The sequence below is a fragment of the Paroedura picta genome, chromosome 8 (assembly GCF_049243985.1).
Source record: "Paroedura picta isolate Pp20150507F chromosome 8, Ppicta_v3.0, whole genome shotgun sequence".
NCBI classification, from domain to species: Eukaryota; Metazoa; Chordata; class Lepidosauria; order Squamata; family Gekkonidae; genus Paroedura; species Paroedura picta.
In genome coordinates this window covers 78676436-78689953 of record NC_135376.1, presented here as the reverse complement: position 1 = coordinate 78689953, position 13518 = coordinate 78676436, and the positions used below count along the sequence as shown (strand labels likewise).

The 13518-nt window shown below is 44.9% G+C and overlaps 1 protein-coding gene across 5 annotated transcripts in view; it reads right to left on the bottom strand.

Annotated features, from left to right (window-relative positions):
• CDH23 (cadherin related 23) overlaps positions 1 to 13518 on the bottom strand; it is a 556038-nt gene that overhangs the window by 514016 nt on the left and 28504 nt on the right. For all 5 annotated transcript variants that reach the window (XM_077350525.1, XM_077350522.1, XM_077350524.1 and 2 more), the window contains exon 2: positions 5725 to 5796. In XM_077350525.1, coding sequence (XP_077206640.1) covers positions 5725 to 5791 — 67 coding nt within the window. In that variant the 5' untranslated portion in view covers positions 5792 to 5796. The remainder of the gene's footprint in view (positions 1 to 5724; positions 5797 to 13518) is intronic.

Sequence of the window (13518 nt, the reverse complement as noted above, 5' to 3'; positions counted from 1 at the left end):
CTGCTTCAGACCAACATGGCTACTCACTAAGATCAACTTCAACAGTCATCATTATTATTATTATTATTATTATTATTATTATTATTATTATTATTATTATTAGATTTATAGCCCGCCACTCCCTTGCGGCTCGTGGCGGGTAACAATATCGCAATTCCCCATTAAAACCCCATAAAACAATAATAACATTGCCAATATTGCCGGCATGGCAAGAATGGCAGCTCAACTCCCCCCCCCCCCTCCCTCCCACTACTAGCGGGTGGAGAGGAGGTCCTGATGATGTTTTGCTTCGGGTCCAGAACCCGAGTCCCCGGGGGAGGCATAGATCTATTATCAGGCCCGGCCTCAACCATAAACCTGGCGGAAGAGCTCCGTCTTGCAGGCCCTGCGGAATGTTGAAAGATCCCGCAGGGCCCGCAGCTCTCCCGGGAGCTCATTCCACCAGGTTGGGGCCAGGACCGAAAAGGCCCTGGCCCTGGTCGAGGCCAGGCGTGCTTCCCTAGGGCCGGGGACGACCAACAGGTTTTCACCCGCAGAGCGCAAGGCCCTGCGGGGGTCATAGGGCGATAGGCGGTCCCTCAGGTATGTGGGTCCCAACTCGCGTAAAGCCTTGAAGGTTAGAACCAGAACCTTGAACCGGATCCGGGCAGCAATTGGCAACCAGTGCAGCTGCCTCAGCACTGGCTGGATGTGGGCCCTCCAAGATGTGACAGTAAGGACCCTAGCAGCTGCGTTTTGCACTAGCTGAAGTTTCCGGATCAAGGACAAGGGAAGGCCCGCGTAGAGCGAGTTACAGAAATCTATTCTGGAGGTGACCGTTGCATGGATCACTGTGGCTAAGTGTTCGGGGGACAGATAGGGCGCTAATAGTCGGGCCTGGCGAAGGTGGAAAAACGCCTGGCCCGCTACTTTTTTGACCTGCGCCTCCAAAGTCAGGGAGGCATCAATGGCCACACCCAAGTTCCTGGCCTGGGACGTGATGGTGAGTTGCGTCCCTGCCAGGGTGGGTAAGCGCGCTTCCTGGTCCTGCCCCCTATGTCCCAGTCACAGGACCTCCGTCTTGGAGGGGTTGAGTTTCAGGCGACTCTGCTCGAACCATTCTGTCACTGCTTCCAAACATCTGGCGAATGGTTCCGGGGGGGAGTCCGGGCGGCCGTCCATGAGGAGATAGAGCTGGGTGTCATCAGCGTACTGGTGGCAACCCAGTCCAAAACTCCGTACCAGCTGGGCCAGAGGGCGCATAAAGATGTTGAATAATGTGGGGGAGAGGACCGCACCCTGAGGGACCCCACAAGGGAGTCTATAGGAACGCGAGAACTCATCTCCCACTGCAACCCTCTGGGTCTGGTCCTGGAGAAAGGAGCGTATCCAGCGTAACGCTGTGCCCCGTATCCCCGTGCCGGCAAGGCGGTGGACCAACAGCTCGTGGTCCACGATGTCAAAAGCGGCCGACAGGTCCAGAAGAACCAGCACTGCCGGTTCTTATTAGACCATCCTCTACAGTCCAGGTAACCAAACCCACAAACACCAGCTTAGGCGCTTCAGTTTCCTTGATGAAGACTCCTTAAATAGGAAGAGGATAAAAGGGGGCTGAGTTTCACTACCATTTTCTCCACGTATTAAAAGGCTCCATGGGGTAAAAATCTGAACACTTATCTAAAAGAAAAATCCTTTTTAAAAGCTACCTAAGAGGATCATTGTACTTTGGGTCAGAAATTCTCACAGTCACCTGGAAGTTCACTTGTACTACACAGTTAATGCTACCGTGTGAAAGCTTTTGCCAGGTGGTGTTTTTGGCATCTGCTGCTGATCTTTTCAACACATTGTCGCTAACTTTAATGACTTGTTTTCTCCCCCTGCTCAGCAAATTACTGTTTCAGAGGGATCAACAATAGAGCAATATAAAAGAATCCTCCTTTATCTGGCTGCCAGAATGCCATGAATGTTTTAATGTCCCAGCTGAAGAAAGACACTTTATAGCTGAGACAAGGGTGTTACTTATTACAGGGCATATATTAAAAAACTACTAGCCTGATAACATGAAGTCTGTTTAAAGTACATGGGAAAGAATTGCCACCCTCAGTTGCACTGGCTCTCCTCTTGCACAAGAAATTTAAAAAGCAAACTTGGAATGGAAAGCATGACTGGAAGGTATCAGGAATAAAGTGTAGTAAAATATACCACATGAAGCTGCATCCTGAGTCAGACCGTCGGCCTATCATGGTCAGTATGGTCTACTCTGGCTGGAAGTGATGCTGCACAGTCTCAGGCATCTGTCTTTCACATTTCACTGGAGGTGCTGGGGATTGAACATGGGACCTTCTGAACCACGGCCCTTCCTGCAACTACTGAACCAAACAAGGCTCTTGTGCCTACCTTGCTTAAAGACATCCAGGAGATTCCTTCCCACCAGCCCTTATTCAAGCATCATGATCACTCTAATGACCTAAAAACCCTACCCTAATGAACATGTGTGGCTTAGAAGAAAAGATCCATAACTCCAGCATTATCAGTTTGGCTGGACAAACTGGCTGATCTCACCAAATTAAAGGGCCAGCAAATTAGAGCAGTTTCTCAGTGGAACAGACTTCCTTGGAAGGTGGTGGGTTCTCCATCTTTGGAAACTTTTAAACAGAGGCTGAATAGCCATCTGATGGAGAGGCTGATTCTGTGAAGGTTCAAGGGGGTGGCAGGTTATAGTGGATGAGCGTCTTGCATAGTGCAGGAGGTCCCTTCCAACTCTATGCTTCTATGATTCTAGTCCATGGACATCTGGAGAGCCACAGTTTGGCCACCCCTGAATCAGCTACAATTCCACAGTGCTTTCCCTCATGGGAGGTCCCAATGTTTCTAGACTCAGGCTTCCTCCAGCTTCTTCTTCTGAAGGAAAGGATTTCCCTGCCTGACAGCCCACAAACCTGCTTGTGTCCATCCTCACTTCCCTTGCTGGCATTCTAGCTCTATGCACAGTCCCCATTCCAGGAAAGCCAGCAGTCATTACCCATCTGCCCGTTAGCCACAACTGAATCCAGGCTTCAGAAGTATCAAATATATCAGACAAATTTACCCTTAACAGAAAAAGATTTTACACATATTCCCTTGGGGTAGAAGTTTAGTCTTTTGCACGCAGTCCTTCAAGATGGATCAAAAAGGATAACAAACTGAAGGGCCCTTGTGGCATTAGCCCTTTTCAAGTAAGACACTATCTTCGCTCACTCAATTAAGTCCTTCTTGTCACTTGTCAACAAAGGATTTTCCCCTGGCCCTTCCTGAACTGAATCTTAAAATGAATTATCCCTCCCTGCATGGATGAGGAAGAGACATTTACAGCATGATTAGAGGAATGTGGTGTGTGATGGTCAATGACAGGGGGGAGCAGAGAACACATGGGGGACGACGACTGTCCTTTAGGGCTTCCCTTCCTACATCACTTATTCATACCCACAATAAACTGGCGTTTGTCAGACCCAGGAACAATGGAGGACCCTCCTCAGGATACGTGGAAACATCCAGCCTACCCCATCTTAGGGTGTTGATGGTTGCAGGGACAGGGGAAGGGACTATACTGCCAATCTTGTATTGTCTTCTTTTTTAAGAGAGTTGTTCTCTTATGGGATGGAATTTTTTTCATGTTTTAGAGGGAGTTATATTATACCCTGCCATGAGTCTACAGAGAGTGGCAGCCTAAAAATCTAAGAAATCAGTACCGTAAATAAAGCGGGACAGGGATGGTGGGAGGAGGAGTTTGGACTCATTGTCAACCTCTCCCCAGAGCATGAATCAGAAAGGGGATGGCACACCCCTATTGGCCTCCACCTCCATGATTAGCCCTCAGGGAGGGCACTCAACCCCAGAGGCCCAATCAGGTAGGGGATGCCCCATCCCCGACTGCCTCCCTCTCTGCCTTCAAGCTGCACAAAGAGATGGCATCCAGGTAAAGTGGCCACCGGCCTGAGCAGCCTCAATACAGCCTTGCAGGCCTCAGTGAAGCTGCCAGGGGGGGCATGCAGCCCCCACTAGGGCTCATGTTCACCCGAGCTCACACCCACTATGAGGAGCCCTGCTGTGGCCTCAGTGGAGCTGCCTGGTTGGGGAGGAGGGAGGTGGAGAGCCCCTGCCAGAGCTTGTGCCTACCTGAGCTCATGGCCACCCCAAGCAGCCCCACCCAATAACAGCCAGGCAGCAGACTCGAGCTTTAACCACTTTCCATAGTTTGCCCAGGAGAAGAGGACCCAGCCTCGATGGACAGTGCAGCTCCTGGTAAGTGGCCTGTCCTTGGAGGGAAGGTGGGCCAAGTAGCCCAGTTCCTCAGCATGCAATGCTCCGTAGGATGTCTGCCAATGCGCTGTTTGCAGCCTTTCCGATTCCCTCCCTCCAAGGTGGGCCGGGAGGGGGGTGAGGAGCCAGGTGCTATGGCTTGCAGTGCCTGTGTGATGCCTTTCCACATTCCCTCCCTTGAGGAAGAGGAGGGCTGGGGAAGTGAGGAGCCCAGAACCATGGCGTTGAGCACCCTGCAGGATGCCCACCACAGTACACCACCTTTCTCTGAAGATCTCCAGGCCCCCACCTGGAGGTTGGCAACTCAGCTGGCTGCACATGGAGGAGGAGTGGGGGATCGAATCTGGCTCTTGCAATTAGCATCTACTACTCTTTAATCACTTCACCACGCTGGATCTCAAGATCCAGCAGGGAGCAGGGAGAAGAGGGTGAGCACCCAGGAAAGCCATAGTGCAGGTGTGCATCCTAGTGCCTGTTGTATTCCTGGGTATAACGGGTTTTGCCCCTAGTAAAGAAATAAAAACAAAAAGGCATGGTGAAGGGAGATGCTGGCCTAGCTCTACTGCTCAGAACAGAGTTAACACGACTCTTACTCCAGATAAGCAAGTGCCTGTTTACTGAAGTCCTGTTTTCCAGACCTGATCTCCTGGATCATAATTACTGTGGGATTAAGCCAGCCAGGTGCTGGGACAACACTTTGCACTCAAGGACTCCCATAGCTGAAAGATCTCAGCAATTATCTTGCATTAGATATGTAAAACGTTGGATCCCCTACATCCATTTTTCCTCCCTCTTGAGGGCTTTTTGACTCCTGCCGGTTTCTAAGGACAACTTCCTTGCCATCTAATGTGAAAGGGCTTGCAATAGTGGCCAACCAATGGGCCCGTCTTGAACAGAATCTTAAAACACATTATTCCCCTACATGGATGGGAAAGAAATATTTACAGCATAATTACAGGAATGTGGTATGAACACTAACCTGGAATGTCCACAGAACAGTGAATTCTCCAGTAATTATACTGAATGTGTCAGATTGCTTTCCAGATAAATCATAACTGGCCAGTGTCTTGCATTGTATTCATTATTACAAAACAAAGGGTGAATTGCAGCCAACTGATACCCTCAAAATTGATGCTATTTGGGTAGAGGGACCCTCACAAATAGAATGGGGGTCTGCAGGGGAAGGAGGGGGAAATCAACAAAAATAATTGCCTTCCATCCTCACCAACAGAAAACAATGGTAGTATACAAGAAAGATGTTGAAAATAAATTGACATAGTTAAATATTGAACATTCTGGAACAGGTCTCAGAGAAAAATAAAACTCTCAGACTTCCACAAGAGAGACCAGGGATTACACAAAGCCTTCTTCAGGTACCAGTCAATGATGAGGGGGAGTGGAGAAGGATAGGGTAGTTCAGCAATGAACAAAGAAATTTGTACTTACCCAGGCAGGCAGACTCCAAGAACAAGACGGCAAAGAAAAAGTTTCTGGCAGAAAGATGATACTTCATGGTTCCTGAAAAAAGAAGAAAAGAGATTCTTTTCATTTCAACCCTCCTGTATTTAGCAGAGGATTTACCTTCTCAAACTGCATTCATGCCATCAAGTAAAACCTAGGATTATATCCAAGGATGCCTTAAAGCAGAAAAATATTGGGCTAAAATCTGTTCAATGGTAGAGGAATAGAAGAAGGACAAATAGTTCCTCGCTTTTCATTAACAGTCAGCATAAAGAATCTAAATTAAGTGCAGTGCCAAGAATTGCTCTTACAACCTCCCAACTATCAGTTGCCCTACAAATGTATCATACTTCCTATGGACATAGTGCTGCTCCATCTTCTCACCCAATTCTGTTTGTCTCTTTCTGATGCATAGAAGGCATTGAGTGCATTCCAATTTATTTTTAACAAGAATAAGCATTGGAGACTCCCTCCCACCCTTCCTCCCTCTCAGGCAGAACCTGAATGGATTTTTCCTTAGAAAAGAAGGAGACTTGGTTGCAGTCTTCAAACCAGGGTACTTTAACAAAATGCAGTTTACTTTTTGCATGCCCCCATGTATTAGTATGTTGGCTTGTAAGAAGGAAATAAACTGTACTTGTTTAAGCATCCCAGTTCAAACTATAGTGTATTTCAGGAAATCTTCATCCTGGGCTCAGAAGAAAAAGGAGGAAGGATATAATCTCTAAAATAAACCACCAGGCTCAATTTTATCACAAACATGAATTTGTTTGCACCTCTTGAATAGAGAGATTGCAATTCTGCTTTTAACCCTCAAAATAGATGCAGCACTCGCTTCCTGATACTAAAAGCAAGATGAGTTTATGCTGCTGAAAAGGAATAGAACATGTCCCAAGCCCATGAGTGACATGGATAGCATTAAATGTCATGATATTCTGATAGCACTTATTTACACTTTTTTCCATCTCTCTCAGGTAGTAAAGACTCAAGTATACGGCCATAGTAGGAGACTGGTTGCTAATAAATAAAACTTAATCTAGACTAAATTATTTTGTAATTCGGGATGAGTGAAACTGGGATACCTAATCCTCCTCAGGTTGCTTATGTTGACAGCCTTGTATGCATTTGTGTGTTAAAGAGGAGGAGGAAGAAGAGGAAGAGAAGAAGAGCAGCTGTTTTTGTACCTCATTTTTTACTACCCAAAGGAGTCTCATAGCGACTTACAATCACTTACCCTTCCTCTCCTGACAACAGATACCCTGTGAGGTGGTGAGGCTGAGAGAGCTCTGAGAGAACTGACTGGCCCAAAGTCACCCAACTAGCTACATGTGAAGGAGTGCAGAATCAAACCAGGTTCTCCAGATCAGAGGTCACACTTCTTGACTACTACACCATGCTGGCTCATTATACCTTTATCAGCCCAAGTGTGCCTTCCACCAGCAGCATCTGTTAGCAAAGCTGCACTGCATTCTACCACTTGTAGACCGAATAATAATCATGCTTGCTGCCATCATCTCAAGGTTAGACTACTGCAATGCTCTCTGCAGTGGTTTGCTAGAATACTGCATGAAAGATTCATCTGGAGCCAAGTGCAATGATCTTTTTCCTAGTGTGAAAGTCTTTCCAGAAGAATACTAGACCACAGATCCCACACCGGTATGGGATATGCTTTATATTCAATACACACTTCACAGTTCTGGTTGTAATCTGTAAACGTATTAGGTCCAACAAATATTTGAGTGTGATCTTTCCCTTGTGATCTTTCTGGCCATCATGGCGTTACACAGGTGAAGATAATTCAGATACACATAGCAATATTCTCAGTGGCTGAATACAATTATGAATGTGAGCACTATGTGGGAGCACCATGAGTATCTATTCTTTTTGAGGGTTAGGGCTAAAATTGCCCTAATTTTGTTGTGCAGAAATAAAATTATTTTTGTTTTGCTTTTACTGTGTCTTTAGCCTTTTTAAGCATTAGCCACTTGACCATTGGAAATGGACTGGGCTCTAAATAAAGATGAGAAGAAAGAGCATAACCTAAATTTTCAGCAAGAATGTATAACGTGCAAAATATAAAGAAGACACAAACCCTACAAACATGAGAATTACATAAGGTCAGTTTATCCATTCACTACAGACAGCCTTGTGGATTGTGTTAGTTCAGAGGACAAGAATATAACTAGAAATCTGATCCCTGAGTGCTGATCTGAAGTAGTGCCGGGAAAACATTTTGAAAACATTAGCATGCAAACCAACATGAGCATCCTAGTTTGCCTCCAGGAAAATCCAAGGCTTGGATTATCCAAGCACACATTTCCTTACTTGGGGTAAAAAAAAAAACAGAATGAAATATGACGGTGTAGGATTTAGTTGTGCAGAGTTGCCGTGGGTCTATGCTGCTTCCCAACAATAAAATCAATCACCAACATCCTATACTCACTAATGAAGGAAAGGCAAACTCCAACCCACTGGTAATTACCGCAACATTTCAAAAGTAGAATAAAATTACTATGTAAGAACCATTTGATCGGAAATGTGCACGTACCTAAACAATGTACCTAAATGTGCATGTACACGTACCTAAACAATCACACTCAAAACTTTAAACAAGTTTTATTAAGCCTTTTTTTTAAACTCAGAGAGAGATAGAATTCCACTTGGGTAAGGAGAATGCTTTTGAGGGATCAGTGACAGACACAAGAAGGAAATGGGGAATTAACCTGGGAATACAGAGAATTAATTCTTGACCTAATACAGCTATCAGTGCTGAGACAACATCCTTATTCTGCAAGTTCCTTTTAATTAAGAAGTCAAGATACATCCTTGATATAGACTTGACAATCTGTACTGCTACACACATTTACATTTTTTCTGCCTCTCTTCTCCCAGCCCCACAAACTCTGTGTCCAATTGTTGATTTAAAGGTAAAGGTAAAGGTATCACCTGTTTAAGCACCGAGTCATGTCTGACCCTTGGGGTGACGCCCTCTAGCGTTTTCTTGGCAGACTCAATACGGGGTGGTTTGCCAGTGCCTTCCCCAGTCATTACCGTTTACCCCCCAGCAAGCTGGGTACTCATTTTACCGACCTCGGAAGGATGGAAGGCTGAGTCGACCTTGAGCCGGCTGCTGGGATCGAACTCCCAGCCTCATGGGCAGAGCTTTCAAACTGCATGACTGCTGTCTTACCACTCTGCGCCACAAGAGGCTCTTCCAATTGTTGATTTACTGTCACCTAAAATCAGCAATTAGATATTTTAGTTGCTAAATAATGTTTAGTTAACATTGACTGCAACTGTCTCATTCATTTCCCTAAAATCTGTTCTGTTGCCTTTGAACTATTACCTGGCCAAAGGCCAGAGTATATATTGGGAAATAAAATAATAGTAGCGGGGAGTCTCCATAATATATCAGGATTGTATGTGGTATTTCGGGATGAGCACAAACTGAACCACAAAGCAAAATTTGTCATGAATTTTACGCTGTTCATGGGTCTACCATCAGGAACTTCTACAAACTTTTAAAGCAGTTCATGGCAGTTTGTGGTGCTGTGGATGGAGTACAAGGAAGAGGTTTAAAGGGACTCCGGATTCCTTGTGAAAGCTATAAGAACAACTGAGCAGCTGGAAGGCACTCCCCAATGCTCAGCTGTTTCAGGCTCTCTGTGGCAGTCCACTTTAAAGTAACAGAAGAAGGCAGCCTGAAACAGTTGAATGGCAGGGAGCAAGCTGCACTCCATTGCTCCTTGCACAAAGTTCTTGCCTCAGAATGAATCCAAATGGAATCCAAATATGTAATCTAAGCCATTTGATCAAATTAATGTTTCAGTATGTAGAAACTGAACAACAATGGTCTATTACTACAAAAGGGATTTCTGAATTAAGCAGATTGTTTGGATCTGTTGCAATCCATTTTGGGGACCAGTTAGGAGACTGAAATAGCCCTTGTCCAGGATGATACATGCCAAGAGGTAGAAAGAGGAGTGCAACCATGTTCACTTTTCTGGATCTCTCAGTGGTTTTTGATTCCATCCATCATAGCATCCTTCTGAAGAGTCTTTTGGAGTTGGGACTAGGAAGCTCAGATCTGCAGTGGTTCAAGTCCTACCTGAAAAGTAGGCTTCAGAGTGTAGTGTTGAGGGATTAGCCTCTGGTCTATGGGGTCCTGCAAGAATCTATATTGTCCCCCATGCTTTTCTACATCTACATAAAGCCACAAAGAGAGCTTAGGCTGAATGGTCACTAAAATGCAGATGATACTGAGCAATACCTCACACTTTCAGCAGATCCCATGGCAGTTGTGGAAACCATGAACAGGTCTCTGGAAGCAGTTTGGAAAGGAGGAGAGCTAACAAACTGAAACTTAATCTGATAAAACTGGGGTGCTAACACTGGGGAGAAGGTTTCACCCAGGAAATGGAACATGTTCAGCTCTGTGTGGAGTTGTCCTCCTCTTAAGGGTGCAGAAGCTGCTCCTGAACTCAGGCCTTCTGTTTGATGAACAAGGGGCAACAGTGTCCAGGATTCCTTTTACCAGCTTGGGCTAGTGAGCCATCTGCAGCCTTCCCTGGGCTGGGAAGAGGAAGTAGATCTCGCTACTGATTTCAGATTTATTTGTAATACAGCTCCAAGGCAGCTATAAAGCCTACACAGCGACAATTATAACAGAATAGATGTTTAGCAATAATAAAGGCTTACAAAACAGACTATTCAAATGGTAATTGATCTAAAAATATATTAGTGTTAGTTTACCTGAAGCATGACAAATTTCCAATAACATGCTTTTGACATCATTTGCATGTTACAGCACAATATACCTGTTTGGAAAACTCAGAGTTTCCTCCAGAAAGGAGGCTCTTACTTTTTACTTCCTCAGAGTCATCAGGAATCTGGGGCAAAAGGGGAACAATTATCTTGTAATGAGTTCCCACATAAAATGGGCACCTGAAAAGCACATGCCCAGTGGCCTCCAATTCCCCACTTCCACATGGACGGATTCTCTATCTTTTGTAATCTTTTTATAACACCCAAGCAATGCTACTGCTTTCATGTCCTGATAGATTACATTTCTGCAGTCAACTCTACATGGAACTATCCATGTAGAGATCACTATCCACGAGAGCCAGCTTGGTGTAGTGGTTAGGAGCGTGGACTTCTAATCTGGCAAACCAGGTTTGATTCCCCGCTCCCCAACATGCATCCAGCTGGGTGACCTTGGGCTTGCCACAGCACTGAGAAAGCTGTTCTGACTGAGCAGGAATATCAGGGCTCTCTCAGCTTCACCTACATCACAGTGTGGCTCGTGGGGAGAGGAAGGGAAGGCAAATTTAAGCCGCTTTGAGACTCCTTCGGGTAGAGAAAAGAGGCATATAAGAACCAACTCTTCTTCCTTGTAGACTCTTTGGAAGCTACATTTGGTACACAATGTTGACTTGAGTGGGTTATAAGGATTATATTACTACAGCCTTGTTCCATCTACACTGGATCCCAATTTGCTTCTAGGCTCAGCTCAAACCTATGTGGGCAGCATATCTTAAAGACCTTCTCCCATATGAACTATCCAATCCAGTCCAGCCCTCTTCAATGGCTCTGGGTGCCCCTGCCATCTGAGGCTAGACAGGTGACAACCCAAGAGAGGCCCTTCTTAATTATGACACCAAACCTTAGAATCCCTTCCCAAGAAGGTTTGTCTGTCTGCCTCTGTTGTTGCATTCCACGAATGAATGAAGACTTGGTGGGGGAAGGCATAGCCCCAAACTCTTACTGGCCCTCCTATTTATTTATGGGATTTCTTGACCTCTCCTCCCTGGCAAGCTGGCTCAGAGCAGTTTCCAACATAGACTATTGACATTCCTCCCTGGTTTTGATATTATGTGTATGTATAGGTTTTTATAGAATTATTGTATATACTGTTATATGTCGCTTTAATGTTGAAGTAAGTTAATGTTTGGTATTTGCTGCCTTGGGGACACTATCTGGTTGGAAAGGGAACATGCAAGTATTTCAAATAGTGAATAAAATAACACATTATCAAAAACCCTGCAGTTAATCTACACAGGAAAGCTGGCTTGTACTCTTGAAAGCACACCTTCCTTTAGCACTAAGAGCAAACTAGAGATGCATGAAGCCCCCTGAGAAGCTATTATTCTTCTTATACAAATCCCGTTGGCTTCCCACAAAATTCCTACAGATGTTTTGCCTGAGCATAATCTTCCACATTTGCCTTGAATTTCAATAAGTGACATTTGGTGGCAACATCGGCATATGCCAATTTTGCTCATTATAAGGAGGTGGATGATCTCTTCAAAATATTAGTTAGCACCAAGCATGCAAAACAATTACCAAGTTTGGATGTTAGAAGCTGCGATCCATAAGAAACACAATACACTCTCCCTTCCTCACTGTCTTTCTGACGCCTATAAATCACACTTTTTCCTTTTTCCTTGTGCATATTATTTAGGTAGGAAAACCAGAATTGTAACAAGGGGAAGACAAATGAGGCTGAGAAACTGAGAAAGGGAGGAGCTGTTTTTTTATACCCCACTTTTCTTTATCCGAAGGAGTTCCAAAGTGGCTTGCAAATACCTTTCCCTTCCTCTCCCCACAACAGACACTCTATTAGGTATGTGAGGCTGAGAGAGCTCTAAGAGAACAGTGACTAGGCCAGGGTCACCCGACTGGCTGCAGGTGGAGAAAAAGTAGGAATGAAACTCAGTTCTCCAGATTACAGTCAACTGCTCTTTAACCACTACATCATACTGGCTCTGAGGGGCACGGAAAAAGTATACTATGACTAAAATAAGTGTTGCATTATTATTACTTTTGCTATTTATTTAACTTTTTAGCAAAATAACTACTATAAAAGTATCTGGGGGCACAATTTTGTATTCTTGCCCTAAGAAGCAAAATTAGTTACAGCTCTGGAGAAATCTACTGGGCATGGAGCCCCATTTACATTCTGAATAACCCCCAGCTTGCTTTTGGCATTAAACAAGTGGCAACTCTGAGCAGGGTAGATACCATATGAAGTGTGCTTTTACAGGAAATATCAGTTTGGAACTAGGCTGATGCATATGCCAAATCTCTATTCTCAATCTAAGCAAATCAAGGAGAAATGGGTGCTGAGCAGTCTGGAGGATCACAGTGGTCACCAATCAATGCAGATCTCTATTTGGCACAAAGCATTCATATGGTAATTTTACAAAGTTGTGCACCTGCAATGTTTGAGTGTTGTGAGTGCCCATGGAAAGCACTTCAGTTATCAAGAGAGCTATCAGACCATATAAAAGATACTTGGCTGTCTCCATTAGAAGAGCTGCTGATACTTCGCTTTGTCCTGGGTGTGTAGTGCAGAGCAGAAGCATTAGGACTACCGCTTGCATCTTAAAAATCCCAAAGCCATTATCTCCTCCTTTATATTCCTTCCATCTGCTATCTTCTGTCCAAACCATCTCAGCAATATTTGTTCCTCAGATTTACAATGTCAGCCGCCTTCCCTTTCTCTCTCTCTGTTTGCCAGGTGCTGCTGCAACAGTATATAGAAGCAACAGATGTGTAAATCAGTATCTCCTGAATAGTTGTGTGCATGAAGAGAGTGACTCACCAAATATCCATTACTCCAGGGGTAGTCAACCTGTGGTCCTCCAGATGCTCATGGACTACAATTCCCATGAGCCCCTGCCAGCGTTTGCTGGCAGGGGCTCATGGGAATTGTAGTCCATGAGCATCTGGAGGACCACAGGTTGACTACCCCTGCATTACTCCATTGCTAAAATATTT